Source organism: Kogia breviceps, chromosome 2 (genome assembly GCF_026419965.1).
Source record: "Kogia breviceps isolate mKogBre1 chromosome 2, mKogBre1 haplotype 1, whole genome shotgun sequence".
Lineage (NCBI taxonomy): Eukaryota > Metazoa > Chordata > Mammalia > Artiodactyla > Physeteridae > Kogia > Kogia breviceps.
In genome coordinates this window covers 71,270,497-71,290,219 of record NC_081311.1, presented here as the reverse complement: position 1 = coordinate 71,290,219, position 19,723 = coordinate 71,270,497, and the positions used below count along the sequence as shown (strand labels likewise).

At 36.1% G+C, this 19,723-nt stretch overlaps 1 protein-coding gene across 6 annotated transcripts in view; it reads right to left on the bottom strand.

Annotated features, from left to right (window-relative positions):
• Positions 1-19,723, bottom strand: part of RTKN2 (rhotekin 2) — an 85,677-nt gene that overhangs the window by 56,615 nt on the left and 9,339 nt on the right. For 5 of the 6 annotated variants that reach the window (XR_010838962.1, XM_067025542.1, XM_059055282.2 and 2 more), the window contains exon 2: positions 13,950-14,146. The exons of the other annotated variant lie outside the window; for it this stretch is intronic. Coding sequence is in view for 4 of the 5 variants with exons in the window: in XM_067025542.1 (XP_066881643.1) it covers positions 13,950-14,146 (197 nt within the window). In the remaining variant the exon portion in view is untranslated. The remainder of the gene's footprint in view (positions 1-13,949; positions 14,147-19,723) is intronic. 6 annotated transcript variants of the gene reach the window in all.

The window sequence follows — 19,723 nt, the reverse complement described above, 5'->3', positions numbered from 1 at the left end:
GAAGCTTGAATTATTTTCAATTCAAGTAACTCCTCAACTGCTATTTAGGGTGCTAAAATGTGATGTTTTTCTAATTAATCCAAATTGACAATAAATTGTTAAACCTTACCTGTTTAATAATGTGCTACTGTAGCTAATAGTTTGCTACAGTTAAATAAATAGTTGTTTTAAAATCTGCAATGTTAGTGTCAATTCTCAATGCTACAGTTAGAGAGCCAGTCTGAGGAAAAAGCAAATAAACACAAAATCATTCAAACAAAAGCACAGCTAAATAATGGTGTACCTTATTCTTTTTGTACCTTATTCTTATGAACCAGGTTTAGAGCATTATTTTGGTAAAACTTGTAATTTAAAAGATAGAGATAAAAATATATATGACAAACTTTTAACTGTTTTATTAACTTATATTTCTGCCTGTAGGTAAATAAAATGACCAACAGAGGGTGCCAATCAGCCACTTTGTTGCTCAAAATTCTGTATTAAAATTGGCCAAGTAAATACAGATTACCCTATTTTATTGTTCCATATGGGAATTTAAAATAGCATTTCTTTTCCAGAATTAACAAGATACAATGAGAAATAACACAATGATGAAAGTATTTTATATTATCTTAAAGCATTTAGAAGAATTCTAAATACTATTCTATTATTTGAAAGCAGGTTATAAAATTCTTCACCTCTTGTGCAAATAAGTGAAAACTAAAACACACAGAAATGCTTAATGTGGACTTTTAAACCATCCTAAAACTATGTGGTATAAAATTAATACCTTCATAAGTATGTTAAGCTGGGAAGATGAGTTTTCTACTTCAAACCTTGAAACAACAACCTCTTTTCAACAGACACCAAACAATATAAAGTTTAAAAAAATAAAATCAGTAATGTCTTAACTATACCATGTGTTATTGTAGAAATACCAGGAGTACATAATTTTCACTGGCAATCTACATTTCTATTTTTATTTATGTTATAGTACATAAGCAATAAAACTAGGCAATTGGAGTATGAGAAACTAGTTTTTGTGGCGTTATTAAAATCAGAATTATGTTGAATGATACCTAAAGTTTACTATAGATGTCTTTGACTAGTATTATTTTCACAAAGCCAAATACAGTTTTAAGAAGTTACAGCAAGAGACAGACTAGTGGGTTTGGGCAGAGGAGAATATTATTGCTAAAATGTAAGCTCTGCAAGAATAGGGATTTTTTTGGTCTATTCTGTTCACTGCTCAATCACCAGTGCCTGGTATACAGCTCAGTACATTCTAAGGCACTCAGTAAAGACTTAGTGAATACTAAATGAAGTAAAATAGGATATGGTCTTTTTGGTGAAGCAAGCAGTAGATTTAGACTAAAATCTTAGGTGTGACCCTTACCCATCAATAACTAGCTAATGAGTTGCTGTTAACCTCGTAGCCTCAGCAACCTCATCTGTAAAATGCGGGAATTATCTACTTACCTCACAGCTACTGAATGAAATAATATTTTTAATGTATTCTGCATCATTCTTAGAAATGCTACACAAATACTAGGATTACTTTGTGAGTGTTTGTATTTTTGGCTTCAGTATTAACTTGGAGCTTATGTGGAAGAGGCACTAAATCATTTGTTAAAGTGATCAGAGAATGACTTTCCAGTTTGTGTAAAATAATGGTAGCCGCCTAAATTGGAATCTCTTCAGGAAATCCTACAAAAGATTTCACTTCAACAAGGAAAGCAAAATCATCTACAGCCCACACCGACAGCAGAACTAGAAAAGAGACTATCACAATCTTCAATTTACATGTAAGAGAGGAAATTAACAACTGAAAACATCAAAACCAGTTCCTGGAGGCCTTACCCAAGAGTCAGGCATTACAAAACGCAAATAAGATCAACTTATGATCTCCTCTAGAGGATCATAAGAAAGGAGAATGGATATAAAACCAGTGCTACCACAGCACTAGTAGGGGCTCCAAAATAATTCTGGTTCAGAAGTTGTTAGTCTTGTGGAGAAGACAAACATACAATAGGGGAGGTATCCTTTAAAGGCTTGGCCATGAAAAAAAAAAAAGAAGGGAGGAGGAGGAAAAGGGGAGAGGGGCGGGGAGGGGGAGGAGGAAGAGAAGAAGAAGGAGAAAGCAGCTGAAGTTAAAAAACCCTAAGAAACAAAGCAGTATCAAAGGGCTTCCCTGGTGGCACAGTGGTTGGGAGTCCGCCTGCCGATGCAGGGGACGCGGGTTCATGCCCTGGTCCGGGAGGATCCCATGTGCCATGGAGCGGCTGGGCCCGTGAGCCGTGACTGTTGGGCCTGTGCATCTGGAGCCTGTGCTCCACGGCGGGAGAGGCCACAGCAGTGAGAGGCCCGCGTACCACAAAAAAAAAAACTATAACAGTATCAAAGTATCAGAAAACCAACCAACCAACATCCCAAAAGGAACCATTTATTAAAGAAACTACTTTTCATAGTTCCAATAATAGAAAACACTCTTGAACTAAGAAACCAAGTAAAGCCTTTTTACCCAAGCCCCCTCCCCACCACCATCACTTGGCCCAGGAAAATGCTACATCCTACATATTTCATTTTGTTTCATTAGGAACAACAACAAAAAAGGATCCAAACACCCACAGAAAGCTATTATAAAGTGAAAGTAGAAAGAATCAGAATGCTTAAGCTGATAAAAATACCCCACCAAAAACTTTCCAAAAGTTACAGAATAACAAAAAAGGTAACAGGATACTCCAAAATGAATTAAGTGTAGCTAAATAAGCTATCGCAAATATGAGAGAAACCATGAATCTGAAATCTAACACCTCACATTAGTTAAGGATAAACAGCAGGTAAATAATTCAAAAAGAAGAAAATAAAATAAGAGAACAAGGAAAGAAGCTGGAAAAAATAAAGTCATCTCTAAAATGAAGAGTAAATACAAGGTGCCCAAGGACAAAAATATAAAACTGAAAGTACACTAAGGGACACAATGGATGAGAATCAAAAGAACCAAAAGAACAAAAATAAAATAAAGAGTTTAAAAACATCAAAGAAAAAGTGAAAGACATAGAAGACAGGCAAAGAAGATCCAACTTGTGTGCAACTGGAGTCCTTAAATAAGAAAAATAAAATAAGGAGATAGGATAGAATTAATGTTTTCTGGAGGCTCTTTAATTTAATTTAATTTAATTTTTTTGTGGTACACGGGCCTCTCTCTGTGCTGTGGCCTCTCCTGTTGTGGAGCACAGGCTGTGGACGCGCAGGCTCAGCGGCCATGGCTCACGGGCCCAGCCGCTCTGCGGCATGTGGGATCTTCCTGGACTGGGGCACGAACCCATGTCCCCTGCATCGGCAGGCGGATTCTCAACCACTGCGCCACCAGGGAAGCCCTCTGGAGGCTTTAACTCCAGGAAAACCTGAAAATAAAACAACTGAATCTACATATTTGAAAGGCACTAAATGAGCTAAAATGCTCAGCCGTAGTCACATTCCAGTAAAATTACCAGCCTCTAAGATAAAGAAAACGTCTTTCAGCTTCCAGATAAAAAGACCAAGTCATTTACAAAGGAAAAAAATCAGTCCACAAAGGAAAAAAAAAATTAGCCATTAGATTTGTTGATAACACGACAACAAGGGAGCAAGGTATTCAAGAAGCTCAAGGAAAGAAAGTGTTGGCCAAGGATTTTGTATTCAGCCAAGCTGCACTTTAGGTACCAACACTAAAGAAAAGCACTTTAAACATGGAAGAATGTGAAGAAAACTGTACTCAGGTTGTGGAATCTACTAGCTCAAGAGTTTCCTCTAAACAAGAGATAATTTTGGAAAGTACAACAAAAGGACAGGTAGTGAACATTATATATATTTAATTGCAGACCAAAGACTCAAACAAAGGTGAAGTTACAAGTACAAGATTAGTATGTAAACACTACCCACCTACCAAAGGAGAAATACAAACCTAAAAAAAAAAGAAAGGTAGAGAAGGAAGAAATGGGAAAATAGAATAAGTTCATTGACTTCTACACAGAAAATAGTAAGTAGAAACAAAATGATATCATTTAAAGCAGAAAAACTAAATAGGCGAAGCCTAAGAAAAAAAGAACTAAGGTCATTATAAAGTTATCAGTATATAGTTTTTAAATATAAAGTTCTAGTAACTTCTATGACCAACAAAACTCTTCTTAAATTAAATAAAGAAAACAGACCGGGCTTCCCCGGTGGTGCAGTAGTTAAGAATCCGCCTGCCAATGCAGGGGACACAGGTTCAAGCCCTGGTCTGGGAAGATCCCATATGCCGCGGAGCAACTAAGCCCATGTGTCACAGCTACTGAGCCTGAGCTCTACAGCCTGCGAGCCACACCTTCTGAAGCCTGTGTGCCTAGATAGAGGCCATGCTCCGCAACAAGAGAAGCCACTGCAATGAGAAGCCCACGCACCTCAACAAAGAGTACCCCCGCTCGCTGCAACTACAGAAAGCCCGTGCACAGCAATGAAGACCCAACACAGCCAAAAATAAATAAATTAATATTTAAAAAAAAGAAAACAGACCACATGATAAAAGACAAGTTATAATTATAATACACATAAGTTAACATAACATGAAAGAACATATGACAAAGCTGAAACCAAATATATCAGTAATATATATGTAAGTATGCTTAACTCCTCTAGTAAAAGGATTTCCAGATAGACTCATAATGTAAAACCCAACTCTGGGATGCATACAAGAAACACACCTTCAACCAAACAATTCATAAAGGCTAATAAACTAAAGAGGTGGGCAAAGATACACCAAACAAATGCAAACAATAAGAAATCAGGGTATATGATCTTGTTATCAGGAAACTGTAGAACTCAGATCCAAAAGCATTATAGGACAACAAAAACAAAAGGACACTTTTATAATGCTAAAGGCTGCAATTGGCAATAAATATATAACAAGTACTAAAGTACCAAATGTTTCATAAAACATTAAGTACAGGATATACAAGGGTAAGACAGCAAAACCTTAATAACAAAAATCTTAACCTATCTCTTTCAGTCCAAGATAGTTCAAGTGGTCAAAAAATAAAAACATAATCAATAACATAAATCTTTTGCATATATATAAATATATATATACATATCGAACTTCATACTCTGAAAAAAGAAATATAACTTCAAAAGCCCATGACAGTCATGAAAATTGACCATATTAAGTCAGAAAGAAAATTTCAAAATATTTCATAAAGTAGAAAAAACTAAAAATTTATTTGCTCAAGATGCAACAAAATGAATTTATCTTCTGGTAATGTTGAAATAGCTCATATCAGAGAAATTCTCCCATAGGAAACAATATAAAATATGGAAAAACTATCAAAAAACAACTACCTGAAGGGACTGGCAAGCAACCAAAACCAGGAAGAAATTAGAGAAAAGTCAACCCCAGAGGAAAGAAGTGGCACCATGGTATATTCATACAATGAAATACTACTTATCAATAAAGAGGAACAAATCACTGATACATGCTAGCTACCTGAAGAATCTCAAAAGTATTATGCTGATGAAAAGGATAGGGTACACACTGGACAATTCCATTTGTATTAAGTTCTAGAATAGGCAAAACATGGTGGGAAAAAAAAAAGCAGAACAGTGGTTGCCTCTTGAAGTGGGGACAGAAGCAGGTACTACTAATCCAGCTTTGGGGAAAAAGAAATACAACATATCCAGAAAGCATAATTTATTCAAAGAGGGAAAAAAAGGCAACCCCAAACTGACACAAGTAACAAATGACTGTTTATGAAACTGATAACATAACCATACAGAGAGAAAAAGATCATTTTAAGTAACTTTTAAACATAGTCTCCTAACCCTTTATCCACAAGAATGTATATATATTTGTATGTATACACACTCACAAAAAGGAACTTTCTTTGAACTGCATCGTAAAAAATAAAATGAATTGACAGATAAATAAAAGGATAGATATAGGATAAAGTAAATATAGTAAAATATTAATTGTAGACTCTAGGTGATAGATATATCAGTCTTCACTGTACAATTCTTTCAACTTTTCTGTATATTGGAAAGTTTTCATAATTTCTGTACGTTGGAAAAGAACTACAAGGACATCTTGAACTTGCCCAGGTGGGTTTATGTCAGCAATCATATTGGTACTATAATTATGAAACTATTTTATATAACCATAGTATAAAACAAATAAGAAACATATAAAACAAATAAGGAAATATGTTACTGTTGGTTAGAAATTAAGATTTTCAGCTTAAGAAAAAGAGATACAAATACAAAATAATTCAAGAAAACAAAGCCTATAAATATCAATATAAACTCATGATTTTTAAAAAAGTCTTTCCCATAGCTATGTCCTTTTCAAGGCCTAAAAGAAGTGATCCCCAATAACAATGAGCACACCTAGTGCCCACATCTTGGTTTCAAAGTACTATTCACCATTAAAGGGAATCAGGAGTCATTGGAGAAATGGCTGACTCTAGGTCTAAGGCACAGTAAGGCAAGCCTGGGTCATCTTTTTGTGCCAGAAAGCAGGAAAGTTCTCAAAGACTTATACAGAAGCAGGTCAAAAGAAAAAAAGAAGCCAGTTTGACGGAACTTCCATTGAACAAAATTGCGAAACTTTAATCTATCAAAAAGATTAATGACTATAAATGATAACACATTGAATAAATAAAAATCCATAAATCTATGGAGAGAGAAAGAAGAGGAATGGCCTTCCTTACAGAAGAATATTAGCTAAAAAGTATAGAAAAAATAATAGAATTAGACAATCACTGTCTTGTAAAGCCCTAATAATTTAGGCAAGGATCATAAATGGATACAATCATTAAGTGAAAGCTTGTTGGATAACAGAATTATTCTCCCAGCCCCAATATAATAGCTCAAAGGTTACTTATGAATTGCAAAGGGAAAACCATTATATCACAGAGGAGAAATGTGGCAACTGCCATCTAAACCAAGGGATCAAACTCAGCATCATTTAGAGTGGTAAAAACAAATATCACATCGTATCACATTGGCAGCATATACAGTAGCCAACCTAACCAAGAAAAATTCTTGCAAAAAAATGTTTAACCTGAGTCTGATCCAACTTCCAGTTACAGCAAAAACAGGGAATATGAGAAAAGGTTCAATAATACCAAAAGAAACAGGTGATGGGGCTTGTGGGAGGCCACCCCACAAAATATGCCAAAGTGGAATGTTGACTATTTTGAATTAAAGTCACTTGAGAGGACTTCCCTGGTGCTGCAGTGGTTAAGAATCTGCCTGCCAATGCAGGGGACACGGATTCGAGCCCTGGTCCGGGAAGATCCCACATGCCACAGTGCAACTAAGCCCGTGAGCCACAACTACTGAGCCCACGTGCCACAACAACTGAAGCCCACATGCCTGCAGCCTGTGCTCTGCAACAAGAGAAGCCACCGCAATGAGAAGCCTGTGCACCGAACTGAGAAGCCTGTGCACCACAATGAAGAATAGCCCCTGCTCGCCACAATTAGAGAAAGCCTGCGTGCAGCAACAAAGAACCAAGACAGCCAAAAATAAATAAATAAATAAATTTATTAAAAATAAAATGAAATAAAGTCACTTGAGAAACAGCCCATGCAAGAAGAAAACCCTAACCCTCCTTTGTTCGCCTGAAAGCAGGAAACAAAGCTCCCATGGGAAGATATCCTCCCTATGCTGGAGGATGGAGGGCATCCTTATTACCAGAGATACAGAGTTTGGGGCAGAGGAAGCTGTATAAACAAACTTCATTACTTCTTCATTAATTTGCTACTCCAAGCCCAAACCCTTTTGTTTCGTCAAATCTTCACAAATAATTTACTCTTTGTCTAAAAAGGTGTATAAACAACATGCTTTGGTAACCTCTTGAGTCTTATACCTATGGGACCACCATATGTATGAAATTAAATGTTTTTCTCCTATTAATCTGTCTTGTATCTATTTAATTATTAGACCAGTCAAAAGAACCAAGAAGGGTAGAGCAAAAATTTTTCCCTCCCATAAATAGACAAATATACAGTGCAGAATATTTTTAAAGGATATTTTTTGTTTTGTTTTATTTTTGTTTATGGTACGCAGGCCTCTCACTGTTGTGGCCTCTCCCGTTGCGGAGCCGACGCACAGGCTCAGCGGCCATGGCTCACGGGCTTAAAGGATATTTTTTAAAGTCTAGACTCTTCAAAGCATCAATGGCAAGGAGTTTTTAGAAAAAGGTAAAATGATTAAAGAAACTAAAGAAACATAACCAAACGAATCTTGACTGAATTCTGGTTTTGGAAAAGCGACTATAAAGAATTTTCTTTTGACAACTAGGTAAAATTGAATATGGACTGAATATTAGTGGATTATTATGGAATTACTGTCAATATTTTATATATGATAATCATAGTTTGGTTATGTAGGAGAATGTTCTTGCTTTTAGAAGATATATGCTGAACTACTGAGATATACATGCCATGTTGTCTGCAACTTATTTTCAAATGGTTCAACACAGAAAAAGAAAAATGTGTATGTGTGTACATGCATGCATGCATATGTGTGTGAGCATGTGTCTGTGTGTATGAGTACCAAGATAGAGAAGGAGAGTGGATGAACATACATGGCAAACTGTTAACTGGTCCTTCCAGGTGGAGAATATACATGATGTCTATACTATTCTTAAACTTTTTACATATGAAATTTCATAATAAAAAGTTGGTTTTTAAAAAGTGAACAAAGTAGAAAATAATAAATGATAATCTGGAACATGTCAAGCACAGAGGCCAACAAAAACAGGAAGAACCTAAGAACATGGAAGAAAGTAACAAGAAGAAAAATGAAGAAAAATGAACTGCCATAAAACTAACTGTTATTAAATTATAAGCCCTATTTGCTCATCATACACATGGAAGAGAGGATGAGGCAAAACGTTATGAAGCACAAATTAAATTGTTCTTAAATAGTTATACAGCACTGTTAGGTGTTCTGGGGATACAAAGAAGAAAGACAAAAGAATCAACATTAGTTGGCTTGCCTCCAAGCTCCAGGCACTAAATCCTCAAAAATGACCCTACGAAATAAGTGGTGATATCATCTCTATTTTTTCATCTAATAAGTAAGAACCAACATTGTCCCTGCCCCTAAAAGTTTATAATTTAATTGATAATACATGTTCATAAATGGAATATAGAGTATTAGAATATAGTACACTACAGTGAGATATTCATGGTTCAGATGCTACTAGAACAAAAAGGAGGCAAATAATCATTTTTTGACTCCTTACTATGAGCATAAAGGAAGAAATGATCTTTTTCTGAATACAATTTCAAAGGAAACTTTGATGATGCAAGTAGGGTATTGAAGAACAAAAGAGGTCTTATGAAATGGGAATGGAAGATAGGGCACTTCAGTATAAGCAAAAGCACTGGAGACAGAAAAATTCAAGAACTGTTTTGGGGATACAGATCAAGCATTTGGCTGAAATAAATCTGTAAAGTAGAAAGTTAAGAACTAATTTGTAAACTACTATGAAAGTAGTTTGAGATCAGACCACGAAGATTCTGGAATGCGATGCCTACCTAAGGAATTTTAGTAAACAGAAACCATTAGCTGTTTTTTAAGAAGTGGACCAATATAAGCAAGTCTTTTAAGTAGGTACATATGGCTATACCATGCAGGGAAAAGGTAGGGAGATAGTCTCGTTTAGTTAAAAGACTAGCTAGCATATTGACAGACTGCTGTAACCAAGCAATCCCACCCTTTGAACTAATAAGGCAGTAAGCTGTCATGCTCCACTCTGTACCCTTACTAGCTACTGTCTACTCAACCTAGAAAAATTTCCATATTCCACTTTTTTTTCCTTTTTTTAATTTTTTTGCGGTATGCGGGCCTCTCACTGTTGTGGCCTCTCCCATTGCGGAGCACAGGCTCCGGAGGCACAGGCTCAGTGGCCATGGCTCACGGGCCCAGCCGCTCCGCGGCATGTGGGATCTTTCCGGACCAGGGCACGAACCCGTGTCTCCTGCATCGGCAGGCGGATTCTCAACCACTGTGCCACCAGGGAAGCCCTCCACTTTTTTTTGAGTCACCCTGACTCTATTATGAATTTTACACAAACCTGGGTATCTTTTGCATATTTAGATGTAAAAAATAATATACCAGAAGGTGTTTCATAATTATGAATTTTACACAACTCTATTATGAATTTTACACAAACCTGGGTATCTTTCACATATTTAGATGTAAAAAATAGGTAGTGTACCAGAAGGTGTTTCATAATTACATACATTTAAGGAGAACAAAGCTTTTGTTACATTATTAGAACATTTTGGTAATGGAACATATAACCAATTACCAATATTCTCAGACAGGTGGTTAAAAAAAGAATAAATGATATGACTATATCACTGATTTCTCAAGTGGGGTTCCTCAACTAAACCAGAGAATGACTATTTTCTCAATTCTCCCAAGAATGGTACCAAACTAGCACTATTTTAAATACACGGAAGTTAAGTCATTGTATACAATGCATGTCTTGGGGTATTAGGGCTTAACTCTTTCCTGCAACCCCAGTTTAAACAGGCTGTAAAATGAAGTAAGACTATTTGCTTACTTTAATAAACTCATAATAAATTGAGAAATAAGTGAAACTGTTTGCAGAATAGTTGTTACTGTATCAAGAGGACCTTGCGTAATTATCTATTAGAAAAACCCAAAACTCATGCATTAGTTTTTATCTCATTTATCTCATCAAAAGTTACTTATTTGATCACTTCTCTATCTGCCTGTTCTTAAATATTTTCCCTAAAAATTTATTATTTCAATTATTTTGTCTCACCATCCTTTTCAATACTCTACTGCCAGATAACCTTCCTAAACACCCATTTTATCATGCCTCTTTCTTACTGAAAATAAAATGGTTAAAAGATAAACAATGAAATAAATGTAAAGCCCTATAACAAGTTACCAGGGCAGCTTGGGGTAGTACAAAGTACATGGGCTTCTTTGGGGAGGGTTAAGTGAGGCTCAGGCTTTTAAGTCATTTGGGTTCACATCCTAGCCACAGAGTCACTGTGTGCCGTTTGAAACAGTTATCTAATATTTTCTAAGTTCCTGTTCCCAAATCTTTAATAAAGAGATTTATACCTCCCTCAGTTTGTGATGTGGTATTTGTGAAACCGCAGCACAGTATCTGGCCCCTGGAAAGGCTGTCAGTTAATACCCGTTAACCTGATGTCATTGTAAATTTTCTTGAATTTTGCTACCCACTTCCTTTTCAACTTTGGCTTGATCTTCAGCCTCAACCAAACACATCTCTTCAATGTTCTTGAATTCATGCTCATTTTTCACCCTAAGCTTTTATTTTGCTATTTTTCTTACTTTTAATCTGCTTTCTTTCTACTCAACAAACCAAACTCTACCCATCCTTTATGATCTGGAAGATTCAGACACAATTCTTCCATTAGACCTTCCTTGTTTCTACCATTTCACACTGATTTGATTCTTCTTTGAAAGAGTCTAGATGTACTGTCTGTATTAATTTTTTTTACATTTTATCATAAAATTTTAGAGAAGGTAGACTAGTGGTAGGCAGTAGACTCGTTAAAATGCTATTTTAATTCTGGTAGCAAAGTAAAAATGGAGCACTTTTCTATCTTAAAGACCATCAAAACCAAGCTAAGGAACAGACTACTGAGTCTCTAAAGGTAAGGTATTTGACTGCTGAATATACAAATATACTCACATTTTGACAAATTCTGTTCTTTGAACTTGGATACAGTAGCACAATACTAAATAAGTGTTCTACAAGTAGTAGATATTCAATAAATATTGGATTGACTAATCAAATGGCATAATTTACATAACTTTCTTCAAGGAACTAAAAAAACTATCATGGGATTCTCTTTTATCTTTAGATCATTTTTATGTAGTAAGAAGGAAAGTACTATAATTTGCAGTTACGTTTGATCAGTAACCTCAGGTTATATCTGCACATAACAAAATGAAGTTGTAAACAAAATAATTCAAATAGAATATTCAGATTTTTAAAAGAAATAATTCAGTAATTAATGGAAGCAATGAGTGATGAACAAATATAAATGTTCAAATATAAAACAAATATAGCATCAAAGCTATTTTCATCTATCAAAGATAATCAGTAAAGAAACTGAAAATTGTACACATCTTCAGTTGAGAGTCCCAGATATTTTTTCTTATCTTTGTTATATAAATCCAACAGGAATTAAGCTTATTTAACATTTTTCCAAATCAGCAACTTGAGGAAAGATGCAGGAAAGTTGTTAAAGAAAATGGCCAGTTCACAATTCATTATAAATACTTAAAGAACATGAATATGAAGGGTAGACATGATTCCCAGAGGAACATTCCATATAACTGTGAGAAATGATATAATATTGAGTGTTTAGTCCCACACTGTACTTCAACCAGTGCTTCTCAAACTCTTCCACTTAAACAGTCCCACTATTTGACAAAATATTGTTATAAAGGCTGGGGAGAAGGAACGTGTATCCCGATGAGTAGCATAATCCAAAACCATGCCACAATTCTAAATGTCTCATGCTTTATCTTAAAACTTCATGCTATAAAAAGATATGCCATATTTATTCTTTGGCTTTGCATATCTTGTGATACAAAATCATCTACTCTAAGTAACATATTTGACACAGTTGGTGAAGCACTGACTTAATCCAGTGCATGTGTATCTGAAAAATATTTTCCTGGATTATGATACTGGAATAATTTCCTTTTATAATGCCAGGGATAAATAATAGTGAAAATTGTTTGACATACGTTGAGTACTAATTACATAATTATTAGGTTTTTAATATATATCATCTTAATTTTCAAAATGTAAATATTATTATGTCTACTGTAATGAAGGAAATAAGGCACAAAGAGATTAAATAGCTATCCCAAGAGAATAAAGCTAATAAATATTAGCCACTTCATACATAAGTGTTTATTATACAATTTCATCAATATTCTATTTTTACAAAAATCTCTTTCTCTGACCTGTGTTTTTACCTTACTTTTCAAGAATTTCATGGAGGTGTACCATGAACAGCCCAATCAACGGCCACTAATGTCTAAAAAGCAACTTTTAATTAGTGTTACAGCTTTAAGACTGATCAACAATGGATAATGTGAAACCATTTATATTAAAAAGGAAACCAATATCTAGCCACTAAATTGAGTCAATCCTAAGGTCCAAATAAGACTTGGCATTGTAAATAGGATAGGATGTAAATTTCATACACAAAATCTAGACCTGATCCAAAAAGGCAGCATGTAGTGACAGAGAGAACAAGGACCAGAAGTTACTTAGCAAATGGTAAGTAACCTCTCATTAGCTTCTGTCACTAGTTAGAACACTCACTAGTGTTCTAGCGTCACTAGTGTCACTCAAGTGTCCTTGAGTAAATCACTTGCCTCTCTGGAACTTACACTCAACATATGAAAGGAATGTGTTAGCAGATTTTTAAGTTCCCTTCCATTTGTATCTTTAATTCTATTCATAGCTTTAATCTCATTCATAGCTTTAATTCCATTTATATCTTTAATTTTGCTACCTACTCATTTCAATTTCTAAGTTTCCATTACTCTCAGCTAGTACCTTTTTATCAGTTTATTTTTAAGCAATTAGTTTTTTTTTTAAATTTACATTTCTATACACTCAGATATCAGTCTTGGTCCTTCTTCTTAAAATATTTCCTCACTCCTTGCTTCTTAACCACTTCATTTTACAATCTGGAAGTACTGAACACAACATAACTGGCCAGTAAAAACTGCTGCCTTAATAGTAAGTTTACTCTGAGCCCTACTGTCAAAATGTTTATGATATCAGAGGCTACTTCAGTGTATTTTTTAAAAGCTTTGGTGATTTGACATTTCAGGTTAAATTATATGGTGTTTTTAATGCAAATATTTAAGTACATTAAAAGCCATACGTAAACAATGTCACTAACCATCTTCCAGTTTGATTTGCAATCTGCTCTTCTAATTTCTGCAGCTCCAATGTGTAAGCCATTATTCGAGCATTGCACACCATGAGATTCTTAACTGCATGCAAAATTTGGTCTTTCTGAGTGCTCAGAGAAAGGAGTTTCCATACCCCTTCTCGTATTCGTATTTCTAAATCTATTTTTTCTTGAATGCTGCAGTCCTTGAAAAAAAGAGAGAGAAAAAGCATTTTTAAAACGTAACAAAACCCCAAATTATAACATTTCTTTTTACCCCTAATAGATGGAAAATGTACTATCTAGTATTATAATTTTATAACATATTGGGAAAGTAACAAAGTTTTAGTGTATGATAGTATAAACTCTTTTAAAGGCTCTGTGCAAAATCTTAATTTCTTGCTTTATTAGGAAGTCTTTACAATCTACTGGATAAACAGAACAGAAACAAAGGTGAGAAATACTACATATTCTTACTGTAACTGTACAAGGTTGAATAGTGTCCCCCACATATTCCTGTCCTCCCAGAACCTTAGAACATAACCTTATTTGGACATAGTTTTGCAGATGTAATTAGTTAAGATGAGGTGATACTGGATTAGTGTGGGCCCTAAATCCAAAGACTGTTGGCCTCACAGGAAAGCCAAGTGAAGACACAGAGAACTCCATGTGAAGATGGAGGCAGAGACTGGAGTAATGAGTCTACAAGCCACGGAACACCAAGTACTGCTAGCAACCACCAGAAGCTGGAAAAGGCAAGGACAGATTCCTCTCTAGTCCCTTCAGCAGGAACATGGCCCTGCAGGTACCCTGATTTCAGACTTCTGGACTCCAAAACTCTGAGAGAACAAATTTCTGTTGTTTTAAGCCACTCAGTTTGGGTAATTTGTTATGGCAGCCTCAGGAAACGAATACAAGAATATAATAACCAGGGCTTCCCTGGTGGCGCAGTGGTTGAGAATCCGCCTGCCGATGCAGGAGACACGGGTTCGTGCCCTGGTCCGGGAAGATCCGACATGCCGCGAAGCGGCTGGGCCCGTGAGTCATGGCCGCTAGGCCTGCATGTCCGGAGCTGTGCTCCGCAACGGGAGAGGCCACAACAGTGAGAGGCCCGCATACCGCAAAAAAAAAAAAAAAAAAAAAAAAAAAAGAATATAATGAATATAATAACCAATGTGAACAATACAGCACATGCATGTATTATGTAAATTGCACTGTGAGATGGCAAGATGTAACTGATGACACTAAATTAACCAAGGAAAAACTTTCTAAAAGAACAGATGCTGAATAAAGGAACTAAGTTTTAACAGTAGAGAGGTAACAGGCTATTTGTTAGGGTAAGCAATGTAAATAAAATCTCAGAAGCAAGAGAGTGAAAGAACTATGCTAAGAAAATGTCAGAAGCTTTAGCTACCTGGCACAGAGATTTAGAACACAGTTTTGGATATATTTATTTTAGTTTTAAGAGTCACCATGAAACTACTAAATCATTTTAGTTCTGAAAGTTTTTCTTTCTGTACAATGATCTTAAAATGGCCTAGCTCTATAAACAAGTTTCATATGTAACATCAAAATTCTATAAACTGAAATGTACTGTTCTGATATAAATTCAGTGACTTTTTAAAAATTATAAATCACTAGATACTCTTTAATATACTACAAACATGTAATAATGCTTCAGAATGTCTATTTCTAAAAATGAAGGCATCATCCTAGCTTCTGTGGTTAAAAAAAAAAAAGAATGCTATAGTTTACCATTTAACTGGAATAAAATTTATATCAAAAATCTGAATGAATCTAATAACAAAATTTCCAGATATTGAAAGGACAATCTTTTCAAAAAGAAAGGCTGAAAGTTAGAGCAAGTCTATGATTACCCAAAAAGAAAAACTGCAGATGATTTAACTTGATTATCCAAATCAGTCAAATGTACTATTCACACGCAGAAAACAGATCTGTTTAATTACCTTCTGTAATTACATCATGTAATCGCCACATAAAAACCTTCTTTTGTAGTATAACTCAAAACTGATGTACTATATAAATGTAGTCATTTGCTGCTTTTCTTTCTTTACACATGACTGAATTTCAACAACTCCATCTCATCTTTTTATGACTTGTCAGTCCCAAAGTAAATTCTTCTTTAATGTAATTAGTAATCAATTATAAGAATTATCTATGTGACCCATATGTCTATAGAAATAAACTCTGGCAGGCGGGTTAGTATTGGAGAGTCTACTTAGGGAGAAACTTGAAAGTGGGATGAATAACGTTCCCCCACAACTCAAACATAAACGAATACCATCTGGTGCCATTAAATTCAAGTTTGCTTTTTAAATACTACAGTCAGGCAGCCAGCTGAAGGACTAGCACAGTCCTTCTTAAAACTGGCTGCACATTAGAATCACCTCAGGCAGAGAGGAAGGGCCTTACAAAAGTACCTAAGCTTGTGACCTACCCCAAAACAATCAGGATCTCTGGAGGTGGAACCTGCTCTTTTTTCTAAGTTCCTCTGGTGATTCAGTGCACAGCCACCGCAGAGAATCAGGGCTGCACTACTTGAAATTCCCCAGCCATCTGGAAAGTTGCAACAACCTTTAGAAACCAGTAGGTGGCCAGAGACAACACTCAGGAATCACTTTGGACTTCTAAGGTTTCCATCTGGTAAATGAAGATTGTCTTTTTTCATCACTTATTGATAAAGACTTCATAAAAGAAGAGAGGCTTGGGATATAGTGGAGAAAGGAAATGTAAAGTCAGGGTTTAAAAAAAATCACAGTATTTTTTAAGATTAAATATTCAGTAAGGAAATGAGATATAGCTAGCAGATATAATACTAGAATTCTGTCCTTTAAAGCAGGGGGCAGCAAACTATAGCCTGGCCAGTGCCTGTTTTCGTAAATAAAGTTGTACTGGAGCACAGTCACGCCCATATGTGTTGTCTATGGCTACCTGCAAGCTACAAAGGCAGAGCTGAATAATTTCAAAAGAGACTGTGTGGCCCGCAAAGCTGAAAATATTTACCATTTGTCCTTTTACAGAAGTGGTTTGCTGATCCCTAACCCAACCAAATGAACATACTTAGTAAACTATGACCTTACCTCCCCTGCTCTGCAGTGAGCGGATGTGGAGCTGGGGGGGGGTGGGGGCTGACAGAAGAGGGATAAATTAAGTGGATGCATTTTTTTTTTATTGGAGTATAGCTGACTTAAAATGTTGTGTTAGTTTCTTTTTTTAACGCATTCAGGGTGAAAAAAAGGACCATTGTATTAGCCAGTTTTGTGTTCTCCATACAAGTTCTTTTATTATAATATATAGTACACATATACACTTTACATGCAGAGAAAACATCTCTGGTCAAGCAAACTACTCTAGCCAAGAAAAACATAATGGAGTCAAAGGACTTGTTTTCAGTTAAAAGGGGGGTACAAAGTGCTCCTAGGCTAGGAGTGATGATGTCTAGTGCGAACCACAGTGAGAACAATGGTCACGTAATGAGGCTGGCATTCAGTGGTGATGCTTACTGACCTCAAAGAGGAAGAGTAGGGAGAGAAAATGATCACTGCCTCAACCATAATGGCAGAGTCAAGACTGACTAGGGCCCGTGACAAAAGCATGTTTCCCTGTATGCATCCCTCTTAGAAGTGTGTGGATTCAAGCCTCCAAGAAGAATGGAGAATGGGGAGAGAGACTTCCTTTTGTTATTTCTTCTTCAATTTTCTAAATAAGGGCTTGCTATCAGGTCAAACAGAAGCCTTATCTCGTAGGTATTTAAAGTCAGGCTGGTAAAAATAAATGGACAGGGCAAGGCTAAGAATGAAACAGATGACTTAAATGTGCAAACTTAGATAATGTAGAAAATGGAAATATACTAGATTTTAAGAGCTAGAATGGCACAAAGGAAGTACAAAGAAAATGGCTTTAGTGTTGGAATTAAGCACTGACAAGAAAAAAAAAAAAGAAGTTGGGCTGCTGGTAAGAAAACTATAGTAATCCAGATAGAAACTATCACCCACCTAATGGGTATAGTTAAACCATGTTAGCTAAGAGACCAAGATGAAAAAGATTGCAGAAGAGTATATACGGTACACATTCTTTCCAAAAGAAGTTTTGTGTATTTTAAGAATCGTTTACATACAGAGAAAAGTCTAGAAGTTGTTAACAGTGCTCATTCTGGGGAATGGAATTGGAGAAAGAATTCTTAAATTCATGTTTCTGTCTATGTTTACTTTTCTGCAATGAGAAAATATTATTTCTCAAATTTTATTTTTATAAAGATTTCAAAAGCTTAAACATTTGTAAGAAAAGGTAGGTGGCTGTCCCAACTATTCAGATGAATGGCACAAAAGATAATAACAAAAATAGTCATCTCTCAGGCATGTATGAGTGCTAGGTACTGTGGTAAGTACTTTAAAGGGGTTCTCAAATTCCAGCAAATTTCTGTGATAAGCAGTTTACCATTCTACAACTGCAGAAACTGCAACTTAGAAAAGACAGGTAACTTATTCAAGGTTGCACAACAAACAGAGTTGGATTTTACCTTAATCTGACTCCAAAGCCAATATTCTATGCTGTGAGTAGTCACAGATGACTCTAAGGTTTGAGTAGAGGTGTACACTAGTGAGTGACCATCTCAAAATCTTTGGTGCTATCCCTATCTGATGGCAGGTTCATTAGGATCAAAGGAAACACAAATAAAAAGTCAGTGTTAGTCAAGTATAAAATTCTCTTACTGACCCTCAATATTCCTGTTAGGTTAAAACCTATTACTATTTTGCAATTTTTCTCCAAGATCCAAACAGAAGGAATTCCACAATGCAATTATTTTAATTTGTTGCTGCCTAAGAATCTTTAAGTAATGTACTTTCCTACATGTAAATAATCCAGCCGTTATGTATATTTAAATATTTCTTTTCATTCTAGGTAGCTAAACTTCTTTTATGACCTTATCCTCTTATCTCTTTTGTACCATACAAAAACATTTACTGGTACACACAGCTCAAGAAATACACTTGATCGGCCTCACCAACACCTACATGGTAAGTGCAAGAACCTCAAGATCACCAATTCACTAGAAATCAAATTTTTAAAAATAATTAGTACAACCAAAGGGAAACGGAGCAGGACCCTGTGGTCCTTGCTCCCCCCCCCCCCGCCATGTCCTCAGCCTGCCTTTTTCCCTGTGGAAAAACTTGAGTCAAACGATAAGTTTAATCAGAGAAGTGAGAATATGCAGAAGCAAAGAAAAGCAGTCAAACGGGACAAAACAATAATAATTTAGTCAGTAAGCCAAGTCGAAGGCCTTCAGTTCCTTCTCAAGGACTATAGGGAATATTCTGAGCCACATCCTGGGAGCTGTCTGATAGGTACTGAAACCCCCAGCAGGTGGACGTTAATTACATGGCGACGAGGCTGCGCCGTGACATAAGCTGCCAGAATCCGAGAACTGGCCTCAAAGAAATGGGAACAAACCAACCCTGGAACTGAAGATTAACTGTGCTTAAAATAATCACGACGACGCTGGTCAGACCACTGCAAGACCAATTTCAAGACGGCTGTCAGAGCTGGCTGTGCCGTTTCCACATGGGGCCCCTCCCTCTGTCTACAGAAGCTCATGTCCAGCGCTTGTCAGCGGGGGAGAGTCAGCCTTTGGACAGGCGTCCAAAACCGCATCCCACCACCCCACCCCGGCCTTCGCCGGCATCCAAAACAAAGCAAACTTTCCTTTCCACCAATCTTGCCTCTTTATTGGCTTTTGAGCAGCCAGCAGCCGGGCCCCAATT